This window comes from Echiichthys vipera (genome assembly GCF_963691815.1).
Source record: "Echiichthys vipera genome assembly, chromosome: 8".
NCBI classification, from domain to species: Eukaryota; Metazoa; Chordata; class Actinopteri; order Perciformes; family Trachinidae; genus Echiichthys; species Echiichthys vipera.
In genome coordinates this window covers 12,472,572-12,486,617 of record NC_139833.1, presented here as the reverse complement: position 1 = coordinate 12,486,617, position 14,046 = coordinate 12,472,572, and the positions used below count along the sequence as shown (strand labels likewise).

The 14,046-nt window shown below is 40.5% G+C and overlaps 1 protein-coding gene across 2 annotated transcripts; it reads right to left on the bottom strand.

Moving 5' to 3' along the window:
- Nucleotides 1-5,341: 5,341 nt before the first annotated feature.
- On the bottom strand, nt 5,342-12,871 carry u2af2a (U2 small nuclear RNA auxiliary factor 2a). 2 transcript variants are annotated; one of them, XM_083918221.1, is made up of 12 exons: nt 12,300-12,871; nt 11,057-11,198; nt 9,016-9,051; nt 8,589-8,695; nt 7,775-7,926; nt 7,504-7,620; nt 7,255-7,411; nt 7,055-7,134; nt 6,713-6,835; nt 6,476-6,562; nt 5,815-6,063; nt 5,342-5,690 (listed from the first exon to the last, which is right to left on the bottom strand). In XM_083918221.1, the coding sequence occupies exons 1-12, from the start codon at nt 12,346-12,348 to the stop codon at nt 5,556-5,558; spliced, it is 1,434 nt and encodes a 477-aa protein (XP_083774347.1). In that variant the 5' UTR covers nt 12,349-12,871; the 3' UTR covers nt 5,342-5,555. The 2 variants fall into 2 exon arrangements, with proteins under 2 accessions (XP_083774347.1, XP_083774348.1); XM_083918222.1 differs by having other exon boundaries at nt 7,273-7,411.
- Between the last annotated feature and the right edge of the window lie 1,175 nt (nt 12,872-14,046).

Sequence of the window (14,046 nt, the reverse complement as noted above, 5' to 3'; positions counted from 1 at the left end):
GACGGTCAGCCCATTCACACTCCACACATGTTTGGATCCTAAATCAATGAGCAGAGGTGCTGCTGAGGTGCTGCAGGGTGGTCCGCTCACATGACGACAGCCATGCCGGCATAATGAAAAACATGTCTGTGACAGCCTTGTTGTTTGTTTGTTTGTGTGTGTGTGTGTGTGTGTCTATTTTAGACAGCCACCTGTTAATGACATTAAGTAATGGTGAAGGAGGAGCCTGTGTTTATATGAGAGGGGCCGAGGTAGCGTATTACAGCAACATAATATACTTAAGTGCAAATCTGACACAGAGACGGAGAGTGAAAGTGAAACGGAAAGAGCAGCAAAGAGGGACACAGAAGGAAGAAATAATAGGACAAAAAGATGGGGTTACAGAAGGATAAAAAGGTTTAAAACACTAATGCCTGAGGTAGATGCCGACATGAAGTACACTGTCTGAAAATGAAATGATTTAGAGAAGAAAGGGAGAGAATGTGCAGCCCCCCATTTCATTCCTCACTGAACAAGGTCCAGAGAGATTTCAGAGACTCAGCCTGGTCTTGTGGAAAGCTTTACTCGTGGCCCAGCCCCACTTGGCTCCTCCACAGTTTAGGTTACATACGTGGCACATAGCGAGGGGGAAGGCCAACCCCAGCGGCCAGCCGCACTCAGGGAGGGCAGGAAAGGGGGGAGTGGGAGAGAGAGGGGTGATGCAAACTGAGAATGAGTAGGGGACATGAGAAACAGAACAGGAGGGAATAGGAGCAAAGAGGTGAAACAGACCGTAGGCTGTGACATGAAAATAAACACCTACATATCCCAAAGAGTCCTTTTATTTAGAGAGATTGTTGTTGAAGCTACAGTGCATTGCAGTTCTGCAGTTCTCAAAGACAGAAACGGGCATGTGACAGCCATGATAAATTGATTAATCTGGAGTACAGCTATCTGTTTTAACGCACATATGTGTGTCTATTCTTTCAAATGACTTCTAATTATGCAGCCTATCTCTGCTCCTCCATCATATGAGATTGATAGAAAGTGTCCACGGATGGTCTGAGGCCATCAATAATCTACAGTATGCTGATGTGAATAATCTTGTCTCCACATCACTCAAGTGGCCTTGTCAGCAGTGGCGGTTTATGCTTGAACACACTGAGCTGCACACACGTGTGCTCAGCCATATGCAGCCATGCGCACACTGACCACACATGCACATTTTAGCTGCAACCATTTCTCACTTTGACGTTGCAAAGTAATGTCGACTGAGAATATTCGCCTGATTAAAGCATACACTATATCTGGATTGGATCCTGAGGAGCAGATGGCACACACTTCCAAAGATGATGCCATCAATGTGTGTGTGAATGGGTGAATGTAGCATGTAGTGTAACATGTTTTCAGGGGTCAGAAAACCAGAAAGGCACTATTTAAACGCATCCATTTACTTTTTTCCATTTTTATTACAAAACAGTTACACAATGAGATTTTTGATAATGAACCATCAGTAAGAAGTGATTTAAAAGAAGTCACTGATTTAGTAGGCATTTTCTCCTCTGGGAGGTCGTTTCAAAACCGAGGGGCCCTAATGGAAACGATCACCTCTGGTTTTGAGCCTGGACTTACAGTATACTCCATGTAGAGTATTGTGTGTTACCGTTCTATGTAGGGACTCGTATCATGCTACTGCAGCGGTTTGGTGTTGTTTCGTGAATTATTAGCAGTTAAAAAAGCCGTTTTAATGCCATCACCGTGAAGCCCCAAGCTAATCAGTGTTAGCCACATCCGGCTGTTAGCGACTCTATTGGATTTCTCCGTTAATATTTGATACACGAAAAACTGTCTCGATTGCTTATTTGAGGTATGTAAGTGCCGAAAAAGACCATGGGATGATTTTGCTCCGGAATTACACTTTTAATTTTAATATCTCTTTTTCTTTTTCTATCACATTGTTGAAGTAGCCTGAGACCCAATAATGTCATTGCCAACCACTGCTGCTGTAATTGTTGTGCACATGACAAATAAACCATCTTGAATCTTGCATCTGTGCTGTTCAAGTGTCCCTGTAAGTGTGACAGTGAAGGCCAGCATGCACCAGACCAGGACCCTGAACTGAAGCAGCTAAATGGAATTCAGCCATCATTGTTATGCAAACATGTGCTTTGGCTAGCCTACTGTCACATGTCAAAAATGTCTTCCTATTCACATTCACCCTCACATCTCTCTGTACCAGTGTTTTCAGTTACTTCTGTCAGTCCTTTTCTGTGGGGTGCTTTTTAACTCCCATACGGTGAATGCAAACTGCCATATGTACACAGACTACTGCATCCATCCTTCTCCAGTGTTGCACTCTCCCACTGCTGCAGTGTTCTATCTTTCCAAATGAGGATCAATGGGGAGGCACTGCCCAGAATGACAATGACCATCACTAGTTTTACATTCACCACTAGAGGGAGATAATGTATGCTCAATCTTCACTGCAGCATCAGGCCTGGGGAGGGCTGCTAATGACATTTAATAGGTCTCGTGTTAGGCAGCCTGAAAATCCTGATCTATAAGAGAGGCAGGGTCAGTTTAATGTTTCCTTTGGTGAATATGGCTTCTGTGCCCTCCGGGAACAACCGAGTGTTGCATCAGTGGCCCCGCTGCTTGGTGTTGTGCAGTGGGGTGCAGCGATGCAGATGGAGATGGGCAGTATAGCTGACACAAGACATTATTTCATGTCAGAGATTTGTTGCTCTGCTGTAACTGCTTTACAGTTGCAGTCCCAGGTGGACACAGCTTATGGCATTATTTCTGCTGACTGAGACTGTGGTCCAAGGCCACTCATGTGGACTGACTTACATATAAAAAGGTAAAGACCAGATAAAACAACTTTACTTGATTTCTGCATGGATTCTGACAAAGCAAGCAGCTCAAAGAAGAGTAAGATATTATTCCTAAGCTACTTATACCTGTATACATTCACCTGCTAAGAGGGGTAAACATGAGGTTGAATGTCATTTATTTGCACAGGTTAAAATCAAACAAAAGACATACAAGTGAAGAAGGGCCTAAGGAGCTGATTGAGTAGCTAAACCTTAAATATATAAACACACACACATATGTGAATATATATATATATATACACATTCATGGGTATCGACATTCATCTATCTTCCCAAACCAACACAACACCAGCAGAAGTAAATTATACTCTGTTCTCATACATTTACTATCTCGAATATATATAAATATATTAATATGAATTGATTTTGTATGTTTTAGGTTCAGCTAATCAATAAGATCTTATTTATCTGTCGAGAGAGAGAATAAAATGTATTTTTGGAGAATATATTTCTTGTGTAAAATGTAGCCAAGCTATGTTGCAGTATAAGAAATATTATATATATTACAAACTAAAAACTATAATGGAATACTTTGTGATTGTGAAATAGCGCCATCATTGGGAGATATGAAAGTGCCTCGACATGGCCCCAGCCTGCTCCATCTACATAATCAACTAAATGTCATCACTTGCTGGTTGGATTAAAGTGTGCTGCAGCCAGGTGGGTGGATGTGGGCGCACAAAAGAGAGGAAGCATGAAGAAAGACATCATGTAAATTCAGTTTTTAATCAACATTTGAAAACAAATTGGACAAATGAAAGACTGGTTTTGCTTTTTATAAACTAGATGTTTTTAGGTTTTTTAATCATTTAAGAAATCACATTTTTTTTCCAGAGCGAGAGAAAAAAAAAGAAATTAAATGACACAGTGACACTGAAAAAGCAGATTTCAGAAAGTAGGGAGTAACATCTCATAAGTGTTATCACTGACACAATCTCTCTCTTTAGCGCCGTCTTAAGCAACCCAAATGAAAGCAGTCTCAAGCCTGTACAGTGTGAACATGTGGTCCTCAGAGAATCAAGGGCAGAAGATGAGGGAGATTGGAAAAGCAGACTTTGGCAAAGTACATACGGACTGGTTTTAACATCCAAACTGCCTCTTAAATTTACTGAAAATGCCACAACAGTAAAATAACCAAAATATGAAAGTTAAAACACTACAATGTGAAATGATTGTTGAAATTTAGTATAGTGTGTGATAGCAAGTCTGCAGGCTTTCTTGTATTGATCTCTAGAAACTCACGGCTAAAACAAGCCATTGCAGTATTAGTTTTAAGTATTTAGTGTGGACAAGCCGTCGCCTATCAATTTATCTAGTTTGTCTTTTAAACAAGTCAGGCTGAAGCTGACAGAACAGAGAGGAGCTGTGTGGTTTTGGTTTCGGGACAACATGAGTGGTGGGTATTAGTCACGTGTTTATTTGGTCTTGTCAAAGAGGTGAGATGTTGCACAAAAAACAACCGGGTGCTACACATCTTACACCCCAAATCTGCTGAGAAACGAAAGAAGGAAAACTAGCGATGCAAGGCTAAAGGACAAGATAGTGACATCTATTCACAATCAGACATCATTGACAGGGGGGAAAGCCGAATTTAGTTCTTTAGCGAATTGACATGTCATAACATTAAGGCTTTTTGGTAAGGAAGAGATAAATCCCATAATGAACACCAATTTGTTTGAATCTCCCATCTTCCTTTGTTTATTTCCTCTTAAATCAGGACTGAACTGCTCAGACAAAAACAACCTCATCTGTTAAAAGCTGTGCGCAAAAGATGGACGTGAAAAAACGTGACAGAAAAAAAAAAAAGGAAACCTGGAACTGGCATAATTGAAAACGTTCTTTTCTGCAGCTCATGTTATTCTGCGGCCTGAATACAAGGTGATACTACAGCTCAAATCAGTGAAGCTACACACAGTATTGGAACAATTACAGTTGACATTCAGATAGAGTCCAATTAGACAACATATTCTCTAACAATCGTCCTGAGGGGGGCAGTAGTCTGATGAAAATGAAGGAACATGAAAGAATAATAAAGTTCAAACAGAAACAAAAATCAGGGGGCTCCTCTCGCCTTTCTAATGACGGTGGCAAAATGGAAATGGATGTTACAGTTACTGTATATCTAGCTTAGATGGTCAAACAAAAATGCCCTCATCTTCCTCTCCATCTCCCTCTCTCACAAACACTCCTGTTTTCTCCATCCCTCTTCTCCATCGGAATAGTCCAGTTAGTTCCCTGCTGCAACTCCTTCCTATTGTACTTAAAACAGGCTACCTCCATTTAAATACAAACCTTAAAGTGTGGCACCCCCCTCCCACCCAAAACGACATCTCTGTCTCACAAAGTATAAAAATTCATGACCCCACCCTGGACCTATTATTACACACATTTCTCAAAAACCTTTATACTCCCACCCACCCAGTTATACCCTCACCACCCAAAACAAGCCCCCCTGTAATGGACTGAATATAAACCCTCCCAATTTCTCTCCTTTTCCAATTCAAAATAGGTTTCAACTGCTGGACATTTCACGTCGATCTCAAATGATGAATCACCGAAGCCATTTGTCAAATCAGATCTACCTGAAATGTTGATCTGCCAAATTAAGGGGCTGATTTGGAAATGGGCAATAACATGTTCCCTCCCTCCCCCCCCCCATCCCCTCTTCTCTTCCTGCCTCCTCTACCAGAAGTCCCGGCGGTGATAAGCATCTGGATCGCAGTATTTGGTCACCACCACCCTGTTGGCAAACTTCCTTCCTGTCAGCCCCTGCATGGCCTTCTGGGAGTCAAAAACGGACATGAACTCCACAAAGATCTACAAAAGAGTGAAAAAATAACATTACAATGACAGCAGGGTATATCATAATATCAATTTTAAGGACATTTGACTTAAGACAAATTCAATTTTGGATGATTTAATAAAATACAACAGTTCCTACCTTGCCGGTTCCAGGCACCTCCAGGCCATCCACGGGTCGCGGTATCTCAATGCTCTTAACTTGGCCATACTTGCTGCATTCGTCCCTGACGTCCTCCACAATCTCCTCATATTCTTCATCATCCAGGAGCTCCTCCGGGGCCACCATGTTCATCAGACACAGCACCTCAGTGGGCAGGCCACCCATTTGAGTCACTGAGCTGTTCAGACCTGGCACCTGCAGCGTCACTGGTGTCTGATTAATACTTGTCTGCAAGGACAGACAGAAAGGTTAGAACATAGTCAGCGGCATATTTTACACAACAATGTGCTCTGAGTATTAGGACTAGCTGCAAGACATCTACAATGTCATTCAATGTAGACCTAATAGACCAAAAAAAAGGTGAAAAAGAAGATTGGTCATATTTGTCATTTTATGAAGACTGCTGCCACCTCATATAGGTTAGCATGTAGTAACAAAATGTTCCAATCGAAAGGGAAGAGGTCAGAGAGTGATTTATGATGGAATGCCCTGTGTGCACTTAGCAGTGAGTCAGAGTGTGGCAGATACATTTATACAGTAGATTTAATCAGTAATGTGTCTTTATCCGTTTAAGCGACTCTAAAAGAGCATCCAGCCCCCCACCACCCTGCTGTCATCTGCCCAGCCTTTGAACACTCACCAGAGTGGCGTTCTTGGATCCCACACTGGCTCTCTGCACCAGGAGCTTCTTGTCTCCCAGCTGCATGCCGTTCAGTCCAGCAATAGCCTGTAACAACATCAGGGTTTTAAATTATTCTTTCAATAAAACCCATTATAACTGTGGAAGTAAAATGACAATGTAGTGGTATATACAATTATCTGATCATCACACAGGGGGAATTAAATTGAGGCAGCTTCTTTCTGTAGCACTGGTTACCTGGTCATTAAGGTTAACATCAACATATTCACAAAAGGCATATCCTTTAGATAAGCCAGTAGCACTGTCCTTCACCAGGTTGAAGGCCTTCAGGGGGCCAAATGACGTCAAGAGCTCCTTCACCTGAGACGCATAAGAGATAAAAGTTTATTATGATTCAGCAAATGCAGTACACATAGTAAACTCTTAAGATTTTCTGCTTGTCTAATCTACCAATAGCTTCAGTTAGGGTAGTTAATATTGTTTTTGGAATGGAATATAAAATGTGTTGTGCAGTACAAGTTTGGTGCATTAGCTGTAGCTCAGTTTGGAGACAAAGCCGTTTCCTGGCAGAACACTGACCTGGTCATCATTCAGGTAGTTGGGCAAACCGCCAATGAAGAGTTTGTGAGCAGAGTCGGGCACCACTGTGGATACCACCCCTGCAGGACACACGAAGAGAACAGTAAGTGACATACACAAGGAAGCACAGAGCAAGCCCCTGTGATGTATCATTTAATCATTACTCATGAATTATGCCACAAGTACTTAGGGTTAAAAACCATTAATTGGCTGTGTACCAGGCACATAGACACTGGGGTTCTCGCTCATGCCGGGCAGGGGCTGGTAATCGTGAGGACGACGAATCTTAAGACTCTGGCCTTGAAAGATGATGCCATCAAAGGCCATTGCCTGTGTTGTTTCGTCCACTGAACGGAACTACACAGAAGCAAATCAGATGTTATGCAATTCTAAATTGTTAGACAAACCCAGGGAGAAGAAATGACATGTTCATGGGGATATTATCTCACCTCAAGGAAGGCAAAGTTCTTATCCTGATTGATCTGTACTGCAAGGACAGGGTTTCCAGGGGCCTGAGTAAGACCACCCAAACGCATCTGGGCATTGAAGAAGTCCATCATGGACTCCTACACGGAAGAGAGGGAGCCAATCAAGCAGCAGAGTTGTTTAAGTTCATGGTGAAGTTATGAAAAATATAAGGATGATAAAGTTACATTAAAGAAATCTAACACTTGACTTTTAACCTTCGACTCAAAAGCCAAATGCTGTCCTGTTCCTCACCTCTGTGATACCAAAGGGGATGTTGCCCACGTAGAGCCGGCGGGCCTGCCGGGTCATCTGGCTGCCCACTACAGGTACTGGGGTGGGAGTAACAGCCAGACCATCTGGAGTCATGGTCGGTAGGAGGGCTGTGGCTGGGATCTGGCCAGCAGCTACAGAGCAAAAAAAGGAAACATTTAACACAACATCATTTTCAACCGTGAAACTACAGGTGTTTTAATACAGAAAAGCCATCACATTTGCAGCCAGGCAAAGGCAGCAATTTGCCGTCTTGTCTATCTGAAAGTTAGGCATAATATCCCTCTTTTCCCAAAAGCCGGCTTTTTGGGATAGGCTAAAATGTGATGTGGCGCACAACGTATGATGTTCAACATGAGTTGGAAGAAGCCATTGTGATCTAAGAATTTACAACTTTCTCTAACATGATGGTCAGCATCTCACGGATTAAGCCTGCTTTCCAGTTGCTCATCTACGGTCAATATTTTGCTGTTGAAGTGATGACAGGTGATGAATTGCTGTCTCGTTCCTGTGATCAGCTGTTTCCTGCTTTTAAAACTCCTGACTGTGGGTTGCACAACAGATCATGTCATCAACACCTCCGCCCAGTGTGATGGCAAGCACCAAAACACTATTTACATGGAGCCCAGCCAGTACATTGGGGTGATCAGGCCGATAATTTGCTATAATCTGTCTGAATACGCAAAGCAGGCTAGCAAAAAAGCAGCCAAATTTCCAGCTTGCTGTCCAGTGTGAAAACACCTTACGATGCCTGTTAGAAATACAACAGATATGAAAAGGAAACTGTGATGGTTACCTTGCATGGCTTTGTACTGCATGGGAGTGATGTGTTCAAAACCAGGTGGAGGAACATCCCAGTACTTCTTCACCTTGTTCTTCTTCTTCTCACGGTGTGGAGAACGGCTGTTGGAGGAATAGAAGGTGAAATAAAAGTAGAACAATCAACATGTAACATATCTCTCATTAGCTCAGCAGGAAACTATTAGATCAGATGATGGGTCATCTTCAAAGTATATACACAACATCATCTAGTAACTTTTAGGGGGATCGGAACAATCAAAAGTTTATACACGTGATGGAAAAGGGAACAGAAGGGACAGAAACCCCCATCCAGGCAGACATTTACACAATGAGTCAATACTAAAAAGAATCAGAGGCAGGTCATTAAATTGCAGTTGTTGCAATAATGCACAAACTGGCTTTGTGTTAGTTTGCTGTATTACCTTCCAGCATTGTCCGGGGGGAAGCTGGTTGGTGAGCTGAAATGACATTGGAAGGGTTTCACATTTCTCTGAAATCACTCATGACATTCACCAACATTTCCACTTAACAAAAAGCTATCACGAGCCTTTGGCAATCGAATTTCAAAAACGCAAAATCCTTTGAAATGGCAAACCGGTGCATTCAGTGAGCCTCACATCTGACATACAATACTGACCACTGCAAAGCGGAGGAGTTTACATCTGCTCACACTGAGTAAACACCAGTAACCTGTCTTAAAATTAGCACTGAGAGACAAGGAGCAACAGTCAGGCCGGAGGTCACATTCACAGACAACAGAAAGTAGAGCGTTGACAAGCTTTGCAGAAGTCCTTGTGATAAAGAATGCAACCAATCACCAAGGAGATGTTTGGATTCTTGGACTGTACTGAATAGTTCACAGCCTCAAAGCTTTGTTCATAACATTGACATTTGAATTCTAAATCAACATTCATGAACATTTTTGCATGTGTATTTATTCAGTTTAAACCCATCATTTCTGCATTGTTGCAGATAAAGATTATGCTATACAAATAATAGCATCATGCCGTTTCTAGTTTGAGACATTAGGTACTGAACTGTCCTTTGCACAAAGAATGACGATCACACCAAACTTCCGCTGTTATGTATGTAATGTCTGATATGATTTCATCTTAACCAAACTGACAATTGATATATATTAGAGAAAATTGATTTATTAAAAGAAGATCAACTTGGCTTCAAACTGTCCCAAATCAGCCTAACACAAACTCATTAACTAATCTATTTGACCAACACTGACCGATACCAGATTTACTGGAAAGCACAATTTTCAAAAGACAATTCCCAGCAAGTCTAATTATCTAAAAAAAACGCACAAAAGTGAGCAGGTTTCCCTGACAACAGACACGATTGTCACATTGGTTGGTGGTTATCTCTGGTTTTGGCAGTGCTGTGGGAGGAACTTGCACCTGTAAGAAAATGTTCCCATGGCCACAAACCTAAACAGATTCTATCAAACAATGCAGCTCAAGCTCATCATGAGACAATCACACACATACTGCACGTGTGAAAGACATCAGATGTAACTCAACACTAGAGTGAATATGTAAATTAAACCAAAATTATGAGTATTCATACCAGTCTATGTGATTTATGATTCTAGGATGGATCTGAATTTCATCATGAAACCATTTATAACTTAGTCGTGACATACTTTGTTAAATAATCATGAATATAAAATATTTTGCAGCAGCTGTTGCTTTGTGTATTCAAGAGTTTACCCCATAAGCTTGAGGCAAAATGACTACATTGTCATTAGCACCTGTGACAAACAGCTTGGGGAGGGAGAACATAAAAATAACATCACCCAAAATAGACTGCATGAAAGTGAACCTGTGAAATAATATTTCATAAGCTAAACTGCAGACAATTTTCAGTGGAGATAGATTAGCTCATCTACAGGCAGTCTAAACAAATCACTGACCTACAGCTACACTTTAGAGTCCAAACTTATTGCAGACACCTATCAAGCTTTGTGAATTTTCACTGTTGTCTAGAATGGTATCTGATGTTACTGCGACAAGACCATCCCCTAAAATGTGGAATGGCCAACAGGAGTGGGTTTGGAAGGACAAGATTTGTTTGCATTTGCAGCCACCTACAATAAAGTAGGTGACAGGGTAGATGCCAAGTGGAGGAAGCGGAAAAGACATGCTGGTGTGGCAAAAACACGTGCAGGGGCATACACAAAGATTGATACTGAACTCTAAAATGTTTGTGTGCTGTATAACTAACCGTTAAGGAGCCCTGGAACCAAAAAAATAGCTTTGTTAAATTTATTTGGTGAAAATCGCTGCGGTAGCCTACGCTTGACTGAAAGACGTGATTTTTTTACCAAGTGGTAATTACATGAACTGCAAGACCCAAAGGTAGGAGTATACAATGGGATCACATTAGCTCTTCCAGCTTTTGGTCCAGATTTAGTTTTATTTATTTAAAATAAATAAATAAAAAAGTACTCACCTGCGCCTGTGTCTACGCTCCTTACTGTCCCCACGACGGTCCCTGCTGCGTCTATCCCTGTCTCTGCTCCTCCTTTTCCTGTCTCTGCTACGGCTGCGGGAAGAGGACCGGCGGTGGTGGCGGTTCTCTTTGTCCCTTTCAGCTGCCGGAATATAGTGCTTATTGACTGACAGAACGATATAGTATACATATAAATGTAATACACAACTAGCCAGTGGACAAATGAAAACATAGCTATCCATGAAAACTAAAAAAATATCATCATAGCATACATGCCAAAGACGCTGGTAATATCTGACTTTTAATGGAAATAAGACAGTATAAATATGTCCAATATAACCTCGGTTCATATGGTGATACTTAAGTTAATATATGGAAGAACACAGTTTTTCTGCTAGTGGTATTGCATGTGTAATTTGGATTGTTCATAGCATTTAGTACATACGAGCATTGGAAGACTATCCTTTATTAGTCCCACTTTGGGTACATTTTCAGAGCTGAAGCACCAAAAGAGGCTAGTGTAAATAACAAAAGCATCAATAACAGAGGCAAAATAGAATAATAACCCATGCAGACAGTAAAAAGAAAATTAACATTGAAAAATAGAAAAACCCCATTTGATGATAAAACCCCATAAAGGTAAAAAAAAAAAAAAAAAAACTAGCCAACAGTGTGAATGTGTTGAACGAGAGCAGTGCTGATTGAGTGTAAATGTAATGCTGGGCTAGAGACAGCTTAACGTGGTACGATGTAAGGGTGGGGGCTATGGCTATAAGTGTGAGAAAGCTAAAGGCAATAATAATAATAATAATAATAATAATACTAATGATTCTGAGAAAATAGCAATGGAAATGTTCACTGGGCACAACAGCTGCAAAGAATGAATACTCCCTGCCCCAGTAATTCAGTCAGCTGGTAACGTTACAGGCAGGAGGACCACCATGATATAGACTTCCCCTGCCGACACAATGCAACTTACCTTTATGTAACCTATTCGGATACTAGATGCCTAACGTTATTTGACATTAGCTATTATATGTCGGACAGAATAGCCTGACGAGCAGCAGTAAAACTAACATCATATATCAAATGGGTTCCAACGTGTGGCGTTAATCATTTATCTCACAGTGTTCCAGTAAATAGACACATCCATGGTTTAGCTAACATTATGGCTGGCGGCGTTTACAAATTAAACATGCCGCTGGGAGTTTTTCAATTTTAAAAGTGCAACCGGATCATTTACCTTGTTTGTTTTCAGAGAGCTGTCTTTCAAATTCGTCGAAGTCCGACATCTCTGTGGGTCGACGCTCTCAGCTGCGCGTTCAGAGACTGCGTTGTTCAGGTGGCGGCGGCTAGCTTAAGCTAGCAACAAAGTGAGCAACACTTTTAAAATCCTCGGCGATGTGTTAGCTCAAGTAAGTTTGCTTCAGCTAGCAGCCTAATTCACAACAAAACTAAAAACAGTGGTTAACAAGTGCACACATCAGCGGTGCGGTGTTTATCTACACGGTAACTGGCAGAATCATTGAGAAAGAAAACGTGTTCGCTTGCTAATGCTAGCTTACTAGCTTGTAGCAAAGTCAAGAAGAAAAGGCCTGCTAGTGTGGAAGCTCGTTAGCACGCCAGCTACAACGAAAGACGAATGAATGAGACTCTTTTCTCAGCTAAATGCAAATCCCAGGGAGTCGCAGGTCCACGAGGCGCAGTTGTTTAAATATATAAGTCAATTGTATACGCTTTTAAATGTTTTTAGGCTCGCGAAAACAATAAAGATTTCGGTATGCCCGCTTTTTTTGCTCCGTCTCTCAGGTACCCCGTGACACCGGACGTTGATGAATGACGCGTTTCCGGTGAGAAAAAGAAAAGACTATTAAAATTATTCAATATAAACATTTATTTTCTTACATACGAGTTATATATATATATATATACAATGTAAAAAATGTAGAAGCAATAATAACTTTAATCACAAGGTACAAAGACAGTAAAACATAAAAAGGAATGAACAAAAACATAAGGGAGAACATTTGAAATGCCTAAATAATCTAATAGTTTTTTCCACTTTATTGTTTTTGAGTTTTAAGTTTTCCACAGTGATTGGATATAATACGCTTCAGAACATGCAACAGTATCCGCAACATATAGACTGTATGTAAAAACAGAAGATAAGTAAAACTCTTAATAATAATTAAATCAAATTATTTGGTGTACATATTGAAATAGGTGTACATTTGTACAGATCATTATAAGCAGTTAAATAAGCAGTGGGAATTAATACGCCTTGGCTTCCTCCTACTCCTTTATGACATTTTATAAATATTTAGTTGTTTTTTTAATGTTGTGTCAAACTTGCTTTGATTTGATTTTTTTTTTAAATTGTTAGGAATATAGAAGTATGAAATTAAATCTCCACTCTGATGATTTCTTCCCATGGCTAAGTGAAGTGTCATTATTATTTAAAGTGGGATCTATCGTCTGTTTAGCAGGTCAGTAGTTTCAAGCAGGTTTTTAAGTGAAAAGCAAAACCATGACAGGCAAGTTTCAAACCCCATAAATTATGATTCTTGAACAATTGTTATTATTTTGTTTGTCAGATTTATTGAAATAAGGCAGGGTTTATCAAATTGACAAAAAATATTCACAAACTCTTTAGGACATAAAGATCATGTAGAAACCAGAAATTATTAAATAAAGTACTGCATAATGTACGACATCTGCCCTACTTCCCCATAATATTTTGTAGTATATATATATATATATATATATATATAGTATTTTTCCGTGAGTTATGTTGGATTTTACAGACTAATAAATATGCTTAGCAGTGAAAATGCACCATGCACTGCTTTCTTTTTAACAATGCAAATAATCAGAAGAGAAAATGGCATCACTTCCAGGAGCACGCATCTGTTTAGAAAAACAAAAATAGGAAATTTTGCAAAGCCAAGAGTCACTGTTTTAATAAGAGATCTGATCATTTCACTGTACCG

Coding starts and splice junctions, on each gene's coding strand:
- u2af2a (XM_083918221.1), bottom strand. CDS start 12,348: ATGTCGGACTTCGACGAATTTGAAAGACAGCTCTCTGAAAACAAACAA. Junction 7,621..7,774: donor TCCCCTTTGGTATCACAGAG/GTGAGGAACAGG, acceptor TCTTCCGTGTAG/GAGTCCATGATGGACTTCTT. Junction 7,135..7,254: donor TGGTACACAGCCAATTAATG/GTTTTTAACCCT, acceptor TGTGTCCTGCAG/GGGTGGTATCCACAGTGGTG.